The 18,395-nt window shown below is 38.5% G+C and overlaps 1 protein-coding gene across 2 annotated transcripts; it reads left to right on the forward strand.

Annotated features, from left to right (window-relative positions):
* Positions 1–10: 10 nt before the first annotated feature.
* Positions 11–16,130, forward strand: LOC146245987 (complement factor B-like). 2 transcript variants are annotated; one of them, XR_014734570.1, is made up of 18 exons: positions 11–108; positions 4,576–4,770; positions 6,047–6,229; positions 6,434–6,610; positions 6,721–6,801; positions 7,213–7,352; positions 7,506–7,635; positions 7,746–7,892; positions 10,800–10,895; positions 11,614–11,754; positions 12,018–12,112; positions 12,438–12,564; positions 14,422–14,557; positions 14,876–14,952; positions 15,151–15,246; positions 15,375–15,504; positions 15,605–15,654; positions 15,956–16,130. XR_014734570.1 is itself a non-coding variant. In XM_084684022.1 (18 exons), exons 1-18 carry the CDS (start codon positions 48–50, stop codon positions 16,115–16,117), a joined length of 2,229 nt encoding a protein of 742 aa, XP_084540148.1. In that variant the 5' UTR covers positions 11–47; the 3' UTR covers positions 16,118–16,130. The 2 variants fall into 2 exon arrangements, 1 of the variants encoding a protein (XP_084540148.1); XM_084684022.1 differs by having other exon boundaries at positions 15,146–15,246.
* The last annotated feature ends 2,265 nt before the right edge of the window (positions 16,131–18,395 follow it).

Here is an 18,395-nt window from a genome sequence, read left to right on the forward strand (position 1 = left end):
AGAAGTCATCGTACTTTTGGAACTGTTTTTGACCGCTGGCCTCCAATATGGGTTGTAGAGTGCACTTCAGTTGGTTCGCTATGTTGGTTTTCTCTTTTTTTCATATAGGTAAGTGTAAAAGCCATTCAGCAGTAATTGATGTCTATTCTTGTGTATTCAACCTGTCACTCGAAACTGTCTGCTGGTATGCTTTTTATGATAGACTTACTTTTAAGTGAACGTGTTGAAATCTACATTTTATTGGCAAAGTAGTGGTGGAAAGGGGAAATAGGTTTTAACTCAGGAGATCCAGGTCTAAATAAAAGAACAAAGTATCTCTTGTGCATAAGTATGTGAAGCCCTCAATTACAATGATGTAGTCACAGGTGTAGGTTTGGTTTGAACACCTACTGTATATTTAAAAAACAATACCCCTGCTCTGCCACCATTTCTTGGTGGTTTCAATGGTCTCGACATTGGCAGGGACATGTCCATACTCTCAGCCTATGGACATGAAAGTAGTTAATTTTTTTGTACTTGAGAAAGCCTTTCTTCCATGCATTGGCTTCCAAATGTGTGTGTCCCTTCAGCATCACCCAGCTATTAGTACTAACTTCCTTTCTTCTAAAATGGCTACAAATGTTAAGTGTTTTAAGTAACAATTCACAAAAATCTGTCAGTAAGAAAAATACCAATTGATGAATTTTGAATTCACTCTAATGTAAAATAGTGTTCACAAATTTTGAAAATAATCTGTTAATAATCTGGGCCATTATTTAATTAAATGCCTAATAAACTATTATAAAAACATTGACGCATGCTAATATGATAATCCCATATCCATATGACAATCTTGTATGTTATTGAACATTGTTTTTCAGAATTGTATACTACTACATAGACTACAGATATATTTTGATTGTTGAATTCAAAGCAGAAAATCCTGAGGGTAATGTTTTGCTTTATTTGATAAAAGATGGATAAGCAAATCTACTGCTTAAAAGTTGAATTAGAAACATTTCACTTTCTCACCATCTCATAGAAGTCAGAAGTTCTCGCCTCAAAGCAAGCCATTCCAGCAAGTTCCTTGAAACAGTGCTGATTGTGCACATATAAGGTTGTGTGCCAATTCATATACCTGTGTGTTTGAGATGCTTTATCAGTATTATGCACATGTCGGATTGGTCTATAAGAAATGTATATCAGCTATAGCTGTGAATGGACAATTAGCTCTTGATGACTCTAGTGTATGTAATAATTATTTGGGATAATGATTCTTTTAAATTTCCATTCCATTAACAAAAACATTGTTTATATAACTGAATCATGACATGCCTACTAACATAAGCCGGCCATTGTATGGACATAACTCGTTGTGACCAACCTTTATATTGAGCTATAGGGGACTGTAGTAATGTAATAGTAACTACATTAGTTAATAGTAACTGTAATATGTAGTAGAAGATATTAAGCCCAAAGTGCAAATCCAAAGTGCAAATCTGGATAATTAGGGGCCTAGTGCAAAAGAAGACTGTATATGCTTCTGCCATATTAAACTACAAGGCCCAGCTATCATGAGGCATATTTACAGCGCTATGCCCAGAAACCTAGTGCAGCTGGCCTTCAAGGCGAGAGCAGGCCTAAAAATTGAAGAGTTTTCTATGAAAAAAAGCACCTGTAATCAGAGTCCCCTATGACGAGGGACCAGCTGGGTAAGAGTGTATTCTGTGAGTGTGACCAACAAGTATTGTACCAATGGTAAAATAAAATAATTGGGAAAATATATAAGAGAAATTCCAGTCTGATCCCGGGATCTTGGTCACGTTTGTTGGAATCTCTGTCACTTTGGATTCTAATAAACACTTTGCATTAAACTTTGCTGAGTTACAGTGCTGTTCTTAAATTTGGATATTGGTTGAAAACGTAGAATATTTTTCACGACATTAGACAGCTGTGCCATAAGTCACCAAATGCCATTAGAGCCAATAAGTATAGGCTATTTATTGTTTCATAATTTGCTAGTTGTCCTTAACAGGGACAAATATATGCATATAAAAAATATAATCAAAGCACCTTAAAGTCTGAATGTCGTAGTATGTGGGCTTGACTGCTGAGTAGTGTGAGATACTGAGAACTGACTGTACATGTGGTGCAGGAATGCCAGTTCATGTGATGAAAACTTACAAAATGCATGCATGGATTAGTTGTGATTAGATAAGGATGTTCAAAAATTAGTGCTGTCAGTTTAACGCGTTATTAACGGCGTTAACGCAAACCCAAATTAACGGGGTCAATTTTTTTATCGCGCGATTAACGCTCCTTTTGGCCTAGCGAACTTTGTAGTTTTTTTCACATGCTGTTGCAACAACTGCTGACGTTAGAAAAACTACAACACCACACCGGATCTAGCTAGACCGGAAACAAAACAACAGGCACGCCACAAACACACTTGTTTGGCTTGCGAGCCGACTAAAGAGTAGTAGCAGAGCCCGTTTACGGATATTACACATTCTCTGGTAGTAGGCTAACGTTACGTCATGGAGAATGTCTAATATAGAGAGAACTGCCACTCTCAGGAAACTTCCGGGTTCTGAACTGGTTGAAATTCCATGTGAGTGCAGAATGAATCGAGGTCTATGGAGCGGTACCCCTCAAAATCCACTTTTCTCAGGATATATTTTTTGTCTAGTAATTTGAATTCTGAATTCGAAAGGGAAGCCCTAAAAAATACACAATGCCGGGTTTTAGATTTTTTGAAAATCGCCTTTCTGTTCTAAAAAGCTTTAGAAAATGTCATTGACGTCATACACATCTTGCGACCAGAGCTACTGCTTGACGGCAAGCTCTGGTCACTTACTTTTTTCTCTCAGGGCATCGACAACACAGCTGACAGGTTAGGCTCTCCCTGTCAATACACATGCTTGAAAGAGTTTTGGCTTGCTAATGTTGTTGCTAATGTTGCTAATGCTCCGACATTCTGATTCCGCTTCGGATGCCATCAAGCGGGAGCTCTGGTCGTATCAGTCTTTTACTAACCAATCAGCATTCAGTAGCAGAATGCTAGCGTGTTATGGGCAACAACGACTCACCATGTAAGAAATCAAAAGGACATAAGTACTCGTTCATTCAATTTTCGACCTATAATCCATGTTGAACATGCACAAACTACAATCAAATCGGAGATTTTTCAACAACAATCAGGCGAAAGAGACACATTTAGCCGTTTAGCTCCATAGACTCCCATTCAACATGCACTCGCTCGCGATCACCCCCAGTGGAACTGTGGTGGAACTGCAGCCAAATTCGGTACAATGGGGTTTAATAGGGAGTGGCAAGGCTCTCCTTAAACAGGCTCTGATTAGACATTCTCTGCTACTAGTGAAGGTTTTGATGGGAGGTACATTCGTAACTTCACATGAATGCGAGCGCGCATAAGGCGCGAGCGCAGTTTTTGGCATTCATTTCTGTGCAAAATCGTTTTTGAGCTTTCTGTAGGCTAATATAAACATTTCGTTGGACTCATCTTGTTATATTTTCCGGAAATTACAACCCAAATTTGTACCTGAAAGATTCAGGGCTTTGGAGAAAACATATTTTCCCACCCTTGCAGGAACCTATATTTATGAAGTGACAGATCTCTCTTTTTTTACCTGGCTTTTTCAGATTCTCCTGGCATCTTCCCCATCCATTTATTATTTTTACATCAGCTTAATCATGCTAACTCCACAAAAATACATGATTGTTTAGGGTTGTCTCCGTTGTAACAAAGTTACGCACTTGTGTTTGAGAAAGAGAGCACGCGCAACAACTGAAAACGCCACTTTTTAATCAACGGTCTGATCATGCGTTAATTTAGAATAAAACCTAGTGTAGCCTATTGACTTACTTATCAGTCACACAGTAACTTAACACATAGTTTTTTTCTGTGTGTGAAAAAAACAAAGAGAAAGCAGGCGATCTTGCTGGACCAATTCATGAGCGGGCAGAGCGGCCCACCGAGAATTCTCCCGATGGCCACTCTGGGCCTTAATACAATTAATAAATGAGCAATATTTTTGGGGGTGCTATGGGGGTGCTTTGGTTTTTCTTGGGGGTGCTGAAGCACCTGCTAGCCCCTACCTAGCGCCGCCCATGAGCCACAGTGACACACACAGAGGGGGAGGGGAAGGAGGCTGATCAGCCTAGAAAAGCAGTACTCAATTAGAAAGCCAAAAGGTCCACTCATCAAACTTCCATTCAGTCCAGGGTCCGGAACGGTGATGGTTTATTTTCTGTGATGGTTTATTCTGGCCTTTAGCTCAGAGTTCTGGGGGTAATTTTGTTCAAAGTGTCCATGCTTTGTGTCATAGTGACAAGGGCAACCGTCTCATTGCAGATTAAACACATCGGTTTTGTGCTCCACCCCTGCAGCACAAATGCATACTTGTCTATCCTGGTCCGTATAGTAAACCACCTGGGTCTGGACCCGGGCCGCGGCCTGCCAATTAATGACCCCTGTCTAGGCCCGGGAACCATGACACTAAGCATCAAACAGACAGCAAGCTTGTGTTCTTCGTAAATCCTTGAAAAAATAACCAATTGTCTTTTATTTTACAGGAGTTTCTAGTAAGTGTTCTCTGGAGAAAATGGACATTTTGGGAGGTCATTACACTCTAACCAATGGGCAGAACAAAGGCAGTACACTGATCTACCATTGTCCTGAAAACCACTATGCCGATCCTGATATGGCTCGTCTGTGCCTGGCGAGTGGGAGATGGAACCCTGCCCGAAGTAGACCTCCAAAATGCAAGGGTTAGTACAATACAGTGGCTGTATATAACGTTAGCATGGGTTGTTCAGTGGGGGGAGGGAGACAGACAGTGCCCCTGTGACAACAAGCTTGGACCCCCTTGTGGCCCTTCCTTAATGTAGTCTGAATAATTATAAACATGGTCTTTTGCCTGTTGTATGTGACAATAATGTATAATGTAACAGGCCTTAGCTATCCCCCCCCTCCCTCCCCCTCAGTTTAAATGGTCTACAACCACCCTTGCATGTTAGAAAGCATTTAAGAATTTCAAGTAATATTTAAACATTTGATTTCAGTAGCCAATGAAGATATCTAATAGTAAATGAACCAATTCAAACCCAGATATTTGGACCAAAAAAGTCCCTTTTGCAGCAGGTTTCAGAGAGTTTATCGTAATAATCGCACAGTTAATTTATGAACAGAACTGAAGGGTTGGAGAAGCAAACCAACCATATGATGGAAATTAATGACCGCCACGATGAACTCAGCTGACGAGTACCCATGGCCGGACCTGGAGGAGTTGTTCACGTAGGCCACAGAGGGAGGAAAGGTGACAGCGTGCCAATGAAATGCAAACTTTGTTTGCCATCTGCGGTGATTTCGGTTTACAAGAATTCAACCTCTAATTTAAAAAAAAACTTTCATCACCATTAATCAATAAGGTAATTTGGGGGTTGTTGAAAATAACCCAAAAATTCTTTAAATATCATCAGCTAAAAAGTAACAAGTACTCTTTGGTTTTTGAGAAGAGTAATTTGTCCTTAAACTGTCTGTAAAGCAAAACTGAAAATGAGTTTCAAGTTCATCACACCACAGAAGAATATATTGTTAACTACCCATCCAAATTAGAATGGAAAAAAACACTGACAAGTATGTTAAATTAGGCTTTGCAATCGTGAGAAAATCAGCAGTCTACTGGGGGGGCGTGTCGTAGATAGGTTGGGTTTTGCCCCGCCTATACAAAACTTGAGCTGAAAATGGGTGAGTAACTGTTCAACGGTCTAACTCCACATTTCAGTGCGTCAAGGTTTTCCTGCTTTGCACATGCTTTAAGCAACTCATTTTACACGTATATAATGTATTGAGAAGCAAATTATGGAAATTGCTTTTCAACATCTTTAAGTACTGTTTTAACACCTGTACTTTTGCTTGTAATTGAGTATTATCTGAGCAATGTAACGGTATTTGTACGTAAGTACCAATTTTCAGTACTCGTTCCACCACCGTTTAACATAATAGCAAGCCTTTTTTGATTTACTTTTACACTTCACTTTTCAGTGATTGAATGCCCACAACCAAAGTTAGAAAAAGGATTTTTCACACCTTCCCAAAACACATACTTATGGAACAATGTGATCACTTCTGAATGTTATTCTGGCTACACGCTACGTGGGTCTTCCAGACGTGTCTGCCAGTCCAGTGGAAAGTGGAGTGGAAGCACACCAGTTTGTGTCAGCAGTTGTGAGTCTTTTAAACTACCCCCATCTCACTCTTTTACATCTCTTCACTTCACCCGCTCTCCTTTTGAAGCTATGTCATCTGTTGTTATGCTGCTAGCAGTGGTATGGAGAGTCTATCAATCTATAGTTTGTCTCCTCTTTCTGCTGAATCTTTCCATTGCTTTCCTGAGGTTACTTAACTTTATACCATGTGCTATTTTTACAGCTGAAGATTATTGTCCAAACCCAGGAATACCTGCAGGAGCCACACGTTCAGGGAATTCATTTGGCATTGATGACAAAGTCACTTACAGCTGTGACACTAGATTATTTATGATTGGGTCAAATGAGCGGACATGTTTAGAGAATCACCAGTGGTCCGGGTCCGAACCTAAATGTTACTGTAAGTTTCTACAAACATGCTCCAAAGTTACAGTGAACATTAAGGTTTTTTTTTTTTTTACATGTCTTTTGTTTTTATTGTGTTTTTTGTGCACTCTTTCCTTGCTATAGTCCCACATACTTATGACACACCATTGGAGATGGCAAAGGCTTTTGGATCTTCCATTAGTGAGACCCTAAATGAGTTGGATGGTAAGTCTGAAATGATCACGTAAATCATGTTGTACCAGAATCATGTTATACTGTATGCAACAAAGGTTACTGAATTTCTGATCTGGAATTACAAACAGCGCCAAAATAAGCTATGTGTGTAACTCATGCTTTGGTAAGTTACACTTAGTATTGTAATATCATAATTGCAATTTCAATTAGGTGACCATCAAAAAAAATTCAGTCTTTGCATATTTATTTATTTATCATTCATCAAGGCATCAAAATTGACTATGCCCCCAAATAATGCATTTATATTTCAGTGCAAGTATGGTTTGCAAAAGTGTGTGAGAAACAAGTTATTAGTCAAAGTTAATAGCTTTTCTTGGGTATGGTTTGACATCAATCTTTTTGCTTTGTAAAAGTGAAAATAACACCTGGAATCCCTTTCAGATGGCACTAAAGAGGGAAAGAAAATATCTCTCGATGAACAAGGACTTCTTAACATCTTTATAGCGATGGATGTCTCTCTGAGCATAGAAAAAAAGGACTTCCTTAACGCAAAAGAGGCTGTGAAGCTACTTATCAAAAAGGTGAAATGACCAAATCCAAACATGGCATGAAACAGTGCCTTGCAAAACAACAGTTTTCCTGCCCCATATCGATAGACTATTGTGTCGGAGTTTTGAAACATCTGTTACTCACTGGCTTTTAAAATACACTATCATTGACTCATCTTTTCACAGATTGCTTCCTTTGAAGTCACTCCAAAATATCACATTGTATTTTTTGCATCTGAAGTTATGAAGGTTGTAGATATAGCAGAATCTGATGGAACAACGATTGACGTCTTGAATAAATTAGATCAATTTGATGGTAAGCCAATACATTAAATCAATATAGGAGCTTGTCTGTTCTTAAAGCTAATGAAAACACATTTATCTCTGTATACTCACGCCAACATTTGATTTCTGTACCAAACACAGGACTGACAGAGAGTTTTGGCACAGATCTCAGTCTTGCCTTCAAGGCCATCGGCGAACAAATAAACATCTTAGAAGTACAAGCTATCAAGAAGAACGACAAAAAGAGTTTTGAAGATCAGAAACATGTGATCATCATGTTCACTGACGGTAATACTATTGTCAACTAGGACCTGTATGCAAGGGCGTAGGTTTGGTCTCAGACTTGGTGGGGACATCCACCCATCAACCCCCCCCCCCCCCCCCCCCCCCGAGCGCAAATCGAGATGCCATTCTGTATACTATTCCTAAAGAGCTAGTATAACTGTATAATCTAAAATATGCAATCTCAAAAAAAAGAGACTGTTATGATGAGACTGTAATGCTGAACAACAAAATGTTTTATTATCATAAACCTCACCTTAAGCCCTGATGCTGTTTCATCAGCCTGCTCTACATCTGGAGTGTTTTCATGCTGTCATTCCAGCATAGTTAACCCTCCTACCATATTGTATACAGTGTTATTTGGACATTAATAATCAAATAATGATTCATTATATTTGAATAACCAACAGTGTTAACTTATTCACATTGCCAACTGTTTCCAGCACCTGTCTAGCAATGCAGTGACAGTCCATCAACTGTGAATTTGTCATAGGCTAGACTCCTAACCTTGGTTGAAAGATTAGCTACAGAAGCTAGGTTTAGCTGTAACAATATCCTGGGTAATACATAATATCACCAGTTAATACCTTTCCACAGTAGAATCTGCATTTGAAAGCCTGGTCACTACTACTGCTAGTGTGGCTAGATGTTTAGCCTGACTTGCTGACTGGCTTTTTGAAAAAGCTTCGTATGTCCCCTTTCTTCTTCTTGGGTGGAGGCAACTCTGATCTACAAAGCACAAGGGACAAACATGTACATGCTGAAGGGCAAAGGGAATATTAAAATGTGTTACTCTAGCCTTTTATGTATGTATTGTTGGCAGACAGCCCTGGTAACTTAGCTGTACCTTTGTCGCCGACACACCCGCTAGCTTGTTTGCAACTGCGAGTGCAAGCAAGCAAAGTAGCGTGTGCTTCTCGCCATGCGTGTCGCGTGTGAGATAACATTCCCCTTCGGATTTTCAGCCAATCGAATTATGGCGTTTCTTGTACTGTTGCATCCTGGCCGTCGGAATCGATCCAAATAGCAGCACAATTCGCTAAAATATTGGTGGGGACAATTTTGTCATTTTCAAATGTTGGTGGGGGCAAGTAGCGTCCCCCCCCTAAATCTACGCCCATGCATGTACAGTGCCCTGCGAAAGTATTGGCCCCCCTTGAACTTTTTGACCTTTAGCCACATTAAAGGCTTCAAACAATAAAAATGTTTTTTGTTGTTGAAAAAATCAACAACAAGTGGGACACAATCATGAAGTGGAACAAAATTTATTGGATATTTCAAACTTTTTAAACAAATCAAAAACTGAAAAATTGGGCGTGCAAAAGTATTTGGCCCCCTTAACTTAATACTTTGTAGCGCCACCTTTTGCTGAGATTACAGCTGTAAGTCGCTTGGGGTATGTCTCTATCAGTTGTGCACATCGAGAGACTGACATTTTTGCCCATTCCTCCTCGCAAAACAGCTCAAGCTCAGTGAGGTTGGATGGAGAGCGTTTGTGAACAGCAGTTTACAGTTCTTTTCACAGATTCTCGATTAGATTCAGGTCTGGACTTTGACTTGGCCATTCTAACACCTGGATATGTTTATTTGTGAACCATTCCATGGTAGATTTTGCTTTATGTTTTGGATCATTGTCTTGTTGGAAGACAAATCTCCGTCCCAGTCTCAGGTGTTTTGCAGACTCGATCAGGTTTTCTTCCAGAATGGTCCTGTATTTGGCTCCATCCATCTTCCCATCAATTTTAACCATCTTCCCTGTCCCTGCTGAAGAAAAGCAGGCCCAAACCATGATGCTGCCACCACCATGTTTGACAATGGGGATGGTGTGTTCAGTTTGATGAGCTGTGTTGCTTTTACGCCAAACATAACGTTTTGCATTGTTGCCAAAAAGTTCGATTTTGGATTCATCTGACCAGAGCACCTTCTTCCACATGTTTGGTGTGTCTCCCAGGTGGCTTGTTTACTTTAAACAACACTTTTTATGGATATCTTTAAGAAATGTCTTTCTTCTTGCCACTCTTCCATAAACGCCAGATTTGTGCAGTATACGACTGATTGTTGTCCTATGGACAGAGTCTCCCACCTCAGCTGTAGATCTCTGCAGTTCATCCAGAGTGATCATGGGCCTCTTGGCTGCATCTCTGATCAGTCTTCTCCTTGTATGAGCTGAAAGTTTAGAGGGACGGCCGGGTCTTCGTAGATTTGCAGTGGTCTGATACTCCTTCCATTTCAATATTATCACTTGCACAGTGCTCCTTGGGATGTTTGAAGCTTGGGAAATCTTATTGTATCCAAATCTGGCTTTAAACTTCTCCACAACAGTATCTTGGACCTGCCTGGTGTGTTCCTTGTTCTTCATGATGCTCTCTGCACTTTAAACGGACCTCTGAGACTATCACAGAGCAGGTGCATTTATACAGAGACTTGATTACACAGAGGTGGATTCTATTTCTCATCATTAGTCATTTAGGTCAACATTGGATCATTCAGAGATCCTCACTGAACTTCTGGAGAGTGTTTTCTGCACTGAAAGTAAAGGGGATGAATACTTTTGCGCGCCCAATTTTTCAGTTTTTGATTTGTTAAAAAAGTTTGAAATATCCAACACATTTCGTTCCACTTCATGATTGTGTCCCACTTGTTGTTGATTTTTTCAAAAAAAAAAAAATCATTTTTATATCTATATGTTTGAATCCTGAAATGTGGCAAAAGGTCAAAAAGTTCAAGGAGGGACAATACTTTCGCAAGGCACTGTATGTTAGTTTCATATTGTTATAGGGATATTGATGGTGTTGAGTAAGTAATTACTTCAGACATACATATGTAGTTGATTAATCCAAACTATGATTATATCATGAGAAAACCAAATTATGAAACAACATCAATTCCGTTTTTTCTTTCTCTCATTTGTAGGTCAATATAACATGGGAGGTGACCCTAAACCGCAGGTGGACATAATTAAGGAAAAAGTGTACATGGGCAATCAGAAGGCAAGAGACTCCCATCTTGGTGAGACCAAAAACCTTGCTTTAGGAATGTAAGGATTGTTTAGTTATGCGTTACTGAGAAGAGAAATTATACTTGCTCAACTTAAAGGCAGGGTAGGTCATGTTGATGAGAGGCACTTTTTGTCATGTTTGCTGAAATAAACTTCACAACCTGATCAACCAATAAATCTAAAGGTTTGACAGAAAAATGAAATCAATCAGATTTCTGCCTGTTCTGCCTTTAAAGGTGGGGTAAGTACATTTTACGAAACTAGCAATTTTGGCTTATGTTTGAAAATCCCACCCAAAATATTCCAACCCCTACTTTCAAAGCCTCTTCCCCAAAACACATAAACACACTGCCTGACTTCTGCAATGAGTGCATTGGCAGAGTGCGAGCAGGTAGGTAGTAAACAGGCAAGTATCCCGTCCAATCATAGCATTGGTTGTATTTATTACAGTTCTGTGACTGATATCTGATTTATTTTACTGTCATTGCATTTGATTTATTGATTGCTATCAGGATGTGAAGTTTATTTCAGCAAATATAACAAATTACCTACCCTGCCTTTAATTGGACAATACACTCTAGAATATTTTGTGTTTTGAAACCTTTAACAGTCCCACATCATCTGGACACTCCAAAAACAATGCATGTAATAACGTACATGAATGCAACACATTGACTTGTTTTTGAAATGATAACAATGTGATCTAATGTTTTAATACCCACCTGACAGATATTTATATATTCGGTGTTGGAGATATCATCTTCCCGTATAACATTAAGGATTTAGTAACTGTAAAACCAAATGAACAGCACTATTTCCAGGTGCAAGGAGGGTTGAAAGGGCTGAACGAAACATTTGATCAAATCATAGGTAAGAATACTTTTCGCCCATGTGTGGCATTTTGTTCTCTTATCTTTTGTTTATAAAAACAATTCTAACAATGAACTAATCAATCTACCTTGTGTGATATAGTGAAAAAGAATCACAATCACAAGTTACAGCTGTTTTTTTCCATTTCTGTAGAAGCTACAACACCATTTAAAGTAAATGTTATATTTAAACATTTATTTGTTGGAAGAGTTTCTAGTTAACACTTTCTGTAATGCTTTATTTTGTATTTTCTTATGTTTTAGATTCTGATAAACTTTTGCATTTATGTGGCGTATACAATCAGACCAATGATAAAACAAGTAGACGATACCCATGGGCAGTAAACATTCATGTTACGGTAAATCAACACCTGCTTATCTGTGAATCAGAATCAGAAAGGGGTTTAAATCGCCATGAAAGTTTGCACAGACAAGGAATTTACTTTGGCAGGAAGGTGCATACATTCAACATATAGGGTTCATAAATCTTGAATAGTGGCCCCTATATGTTGAATGTATGCACCTTCAGATTGAACATTCAACTTGAGTCATTCCACTTCTAATCAAAAATCAAGACAAATGAGACAATATGTCTGTCTATTGGGAACAATATATTTAATTGTAGTTGCTAAATTTGTTATATGTAAGAGCCTGTCAATTTAAATAAGAGTCTGTCCAAATTAGAGACCAGACAAGACTCAAAACTGCCTTGGATCATTGGTTGCTGGTAAATTCGTCTTGACAGCAGCCCACTGCTTCCAGTTTGACGACCAACCTGGTGACATAAAGGTTGATATTGGAACTAACAAAGGTACTGCTAAACATTCAGTACTTGACAGTTAGTTTCCAAATAAGGAAAGTATTCTTTTAGAGGCAATTTGTAGATCATTCATTAATAAGTTAAAGTGGAACTGAACTGCGATTAGACACAGTGATATTATAATAGTATATACATTAAATGACTTTAAAAAATATATAACATACAATGTATGCCATATTCTATAAATAATCGCAATTTCTAGTGTGTAAATTATGTACTTAAAAAGAACTGGGCGCCGCCATGTTTAATGACGTACACATCTGACGTCACGAGAATGGTTGCTCTCAGTTTCAATCCGTTAAACTGCATTAAAAATTGAAGAAAATCGACCCATCATAGCTATCCCTGTTCATCCTATGGCATATGCTTTCGAACCAATATGTAATTATGTACCTGCAGGACCGCAGTTGTCCCATATGATGCAGATTATGTGTTTTTGTAGGAAGATGTAAATATAGTTAGCACTAACACTGACAAGTTGAACAACAACGAGTGGTGATGTACTTGTAACTAGCTACTTGTCGTAACTGCAGACAACGCCAACAGACAGAATCGATCTGATCAAAGAGGCAGACCTGGATAACCTGGGTGTTTGGTGGTCCACCAAAATGATCGTTCATCATTGAGCACAGGATCTTTCCCATGCTGTGTGAGGAGAAAGACCTTTTATGTTAGCTTATCATATGTGTAACCTATGCTCGGTGTGACCCTGTGTATCTGACAGTAAGTTTGGAGCGCCCTACACATAGCTGGTAGCCTGTTTCAGTATACTAGTAGCTCCTTCAAGGTGTGTGAAACATGCTCACTAGTTGAGTTGATAACTTGTTCGCTGCTAAATTAAACAAACTACAGTGCAGGCAACGTAACAGTTTACATTTACATTTAGTCATTTAGCAGACGCTCTTATCCAGAGCGACTTACAGTAAGTACAGGGACAGTCCCCCTGAGGCAAGTAGGGTGAAGTGCCTTGCCCAAGGACACAAAATCATGTGGCACAGCCGGGAATCGAACTGGCGACCTTCTGATTACTGGCCCGACTCCCTCACCTTTCAGCCACCTGACTCCTGGACGTAATGTACCGGAGCTAGGTTTGGCTACAATCAGGTGTGAATGTAGGAGCTAGTTTGTGTATTAACGTTAGCGTATTTAACAGGTTTATAAATATAAACCACTTCTGTAAAGTGATCCATGCAAACTCTGAATCCGGGGGCAGCTGGCGGGATTTGGCGCTGTATAGATACAAGCCATTTTCGTAAAACCGGTTGCCGCTTGGGTAGGACATGATAGTGAATGCCTTATGTCTTGTAAAATTTGTTTGTACAACCAGCCAGTAAGATCCTACTTTCCACCTTGTTTTAGCTGGTTTGTTTTAAGCCATTTATACCTCTGTTTTCCCTGAAAATCTATCAATGTCTATCTTGATAACTGCTAGCAGGCGGCAGTCACAGTACCTAACCATTCTCGTGACCTCACATACATGACGATTCAAAGATGGCCGCGCCCATTACTTAAATAGTAAAGTTAAATAGTTTAATTTTATTAACAAATGGAACATTTTGCTCTTTTAGTTGTCAGATAAAGTTTTGTGATTTTATTTAAAAAAATATATGAGCCGTACTTCATAAATCAGTTCAGTTCCACTTTAAATATTTAGTGTTTGTAAACAGTTAGGATTTGCCAATTCTACATGTAAGTGGTCTGTATGTTGTATGTTAAACATAGCATGATAATTGATGGAGAGTCCCAAGCTTAAATATGATTCAATTACTTGTGGGGTTGATTTTTATAGTACAGACTCATACAGGGTTACATTTACATAAATGTATTCTTTGTTATTTCTCCGTACAGGCTTAACAGTAGAAAAATTCACATTTCACAAACAATATAATATCTCCTCTAAAGTTCCGAAAATAAAAGAGTACTATGACTATGATGTGGCTCTCATTGAACTGAAAAAGGAGGTGAGGTACTCAGCGGAAGTAAGGTGAGAAGCTCGTAGAACCGGGACACAACATTCTTATAACGTGTGTCTGGTATCAAATGGATACTAGTTATTAATCAGCCAATTGTCAGTACAATTAATTATATTGTGCTGACAATACCCAATATATTGTCTCCTCTCTCCTCACCAAAATGTTACTAAGACATTTTGGTAAACATTTCAGTGCACACACTGATGCCTTATACCACTACTTAATTCAATGAAAATTGAAAGATTATGATGTGCATTAAGTAGTTATACGGAAGGTTGAGAGAATCAAACCCTTTTATCAATGACTATATTTCTCCTTGTCTATCATAGAAGCATTTGCGTTCCCTGCACAAAGGAAACAAATAGAGCACTAGGCAAACAGCTTCACCTCACCTGCAAAGACCAAGGTACAGTTTATTACAGTATTACCAAAACTACTCATTATTTCTGGACTTTAGGCAGCATTGCAACACCAAGATCATTTTTAATCAAGAAAAAAGTGTAGAGAATCAGTGGCAGCTTGTTTTGTTTAGTTGAAGTTAATTCAAAAGTTTGAAAACATTACAAGGTTTTGCTTTTATGTCTTTTATATTCCTTTAGAGCAGCTCCTTTTTTCCAAAAATTTTGAGGAAGTCAATTTCTTATCATTCGACGAAAACAAGTTTGCGGAGAAAACAGCATATGCTCTACTTCATGATTTGGTGAGTTCACTGATGGGATAAGAGGTGCTTTGGACTAGGCGAGAGGTGTTTTGGACTAGGCGAGAGGTGTTTCATTTGTTTGAATGTACATTTGTCATCCAAAAACAAAATCTCCACTTCTCCTATAGAGAGACAACTGCATTAAACCTGCCACAAAGGCTAAGGATGTACATACAGATAATCCTAAAGATGTTGTGACGGACAGCTTCCTGTGCACAGGAGGATCCTCCGGACGACAAGAGCATATTGCCTGTAAAGGTATGTTTAGATGTCTAAAAGACTAAGCCAAAGCCAATACTGTATCATACTGCAGACACTGTGCATTAGACTGGAGACACTTCTTAAACCTTCTCTACAGGTGATTCTGGTGGTGCCGTCTTCAAGGAATATGAATATCGCGTCATCCAGGTATTGGATTTTTTTTGTATTCCTTATTTCATACCTGGAAAGTTGTCTGATAAAAATTAACCTCAATGTACAGTATGTGATGCAAATATAAATTCCAATAATAGAATAGACTCTGCAGTAATTCCATTCAATCATTGAAAGCCATGATAAGAACAGACACACAAATGGTTTTATCATTCATAACAGCATTCCAAATGTATTGCTCTTTTGGATAGGTGGGCTTTTGAAGGGAATTCTTTGACAAAGACATCTTGGCTAATTAAAGTGACTAATTTATCTTTGTACTTACCCATCTCTGTAGGTTGCACTTGTCAGCTGGGGCAACATGGATTTGTGCTTTGGCCAAAGAGATAAGATGCAGAAAGCACGAGGGGACTCCAGAGATTTCCACATAAATCTCTTTAGAATGATCCCTTTTCTCAAGACACATCTGGGTTCAGAATTGACATTTTTAGATGAATAAATACTTTAATTTGTGCCTGTTCCTTTTTCCACATCTTAAACCTATTTGATGGCTTAAACTGTTTTCCTTCTTTGACTGATTGGCAAAAAAATATAGCTGTGGTATTTTTTTATAATTCAAGACTTAAATGGGTTTCATACCCAATCCTTACCATGCAATGTACTGTTATTCCTAAATATGCGAACAGATACATATAGACATAGCTGCCTTAATGTAATACATATTTACCATTATCACTATCCTAATCTGTTTTATTATCATTACCTTGCCACATTTACGATAGTGTTACAAATATATTGCATTATATTGTAATACAATAGGCCTACAACAATTTCATAGTTAAATAAATAAATACTCTTAACTATTAATAATTATTAAATGTGCAATGTTACAGCTAGAGGCTGGGTTTTTTGTTCATGAAGGTAGTTTTGTGTGTGGAGTTTTCAGTGTGGAGCAAGGCAAGGCCGGACATTAAGTGACCGGATGGGTCCAGTCAATATTTTTAGGTGGCAGTAGGTCTAATAACCTACTGTATAAATATATAGGCTACTGTATATAACTAGAAATTGTGGCTGACAATTTTGAATAACAAGCGAAAATAAAATAACGCATTACACAACACAATTAATTAGGCTACTTAGTTGTTTTATTCAGTATGTTAATTTTTTTTAAAGACTTGTGTGATCTCATGTTCTTAACTAGTGATTCTTCTGACACTTCACATTGAATTGATCATATACCAGTAGTGACTATTTTTGCAACAGTATGAACCTGCAGAGCCGGAGACCCCGGGGAGCTGCAGTTTCAGGACCGCAGTCCTTGGACCCTGAAAGCGCCACCAAGCGAATTGAAAGGCAGTGTCACTAGATCGCAACAATGTATTTGAATTGTTTGCGAGGCAAGAAACAAGGAAAACTCCGGCATATGTGATGATGTTTGATGACACATTATATAGAAAGGTATAATATTTGATAATATTTTTCAAATAATAAATATTGCATAATAAAATACATTAAAATCACATACAATTTGAAACAAATGTACATATTTCATAGATGTCAAGATCCAGTGTACTTTGATCAAATTAAGTAAGCAAATTAAGGAAGATAAAATAGTCTAAAGAAAATGTGGAAAATATATCAATGTGATAAAATGAAGTAGTCCTAAGCAAATTAAGGAAGCTAAAATAGCCTAAAGAAAAGGTGGAAAATATATCAATGTGGACAGTGTGATGCCTGGAGTGGCCTTAAAAGTTTTCTGGGACTACAGAGAACCAATGTACACCCTGAAACATAAGCCTTAAGGATTGTAGCACCTTTGCAGATACTCTGAACTTGTTCTAGATTTGCTTTGATGGGCTTAACTTCACCAAAAAGCCAAAGTCAACAAAGCATTATGTCCTGATGACATCAGTAATAACAAGCTCCTAGAGACCTGTTACAAACAACTGGCCCTGTCCTATGTGAACTGTTCAACTGGTCCTTGGAGGAACACACAGTTCCAGCTCTTTGGAAGACCTCTGCCATCTGCCTTGTTCCAAAGTAGAGCAGACCCAGACTTCTCAATTACTTCCAACATGTAGCTCTTACATCAGTGGTGATGAAGAGTTTTGAATGTCTGATACTTTTGAAACTACAAGAGACACTCCAGAACCTGGCAGATCAACTCCAGTTTGCCTACATGAAGTGTAGACGTCTCGATGATGCTGTCCTTACTTTCCTGCATCATGCACTCCCATCTGGAAAACCTAAAAGCACATGTCAGGCTCGTGTTTGTGGAATATCTCTAGTGCCTTTAACAGAATGTAACCCCCTCTGTTGGGAATACAACTACTAAACATGAGTAAATCCTTGATTCATACTGCAGATAATTAAATTACACACACACAGGGTTCTGTCAAAATACTTATGCAATGTACGTATTCTGTGATTCGTTTAATTATTTTATTCTAAGCCCTATTATACATAAATATCAAAGTTATCTGAGTAAATACAAGTTTAACTCTGATCTGTTACACTTTAATTTATTTATTATCATCATCATTAAGAAAACATTTTCTTTGAGTGATGTGGGATGGTTGTGCTGCGGAGGATCCACCGCTTCCTTCTCTGCTGCTGGTGGTGAACCTCTATGGTGGATGGGCTGCATGAGTGGCTTCCTTTGGTGTGGATGGGCATGCTAGATTATGTTTTGTATTGGACATGAGTCAAAACATTGACCACATCAGTGGATCAGATCATCTTTCATTTACCTGTAAATACTGCACATGCCTGTGTGC

Source organism: Hypomesus nipponensis, chromosome 20 (genome assembly GCF_054491055.1).
Source record: "Hypomesus nipponensis isolate SF chromosome 20, ASM5449105v1, whole genome shotgun sequence".
In the NCBI taxonomy this organism is placed as follows: Eukaryota; Metazoa; Chordata; class Actinopteri; order Osmeriformes; family Osmeridae; genus Hypomesus; species Hypomesus nipponensis.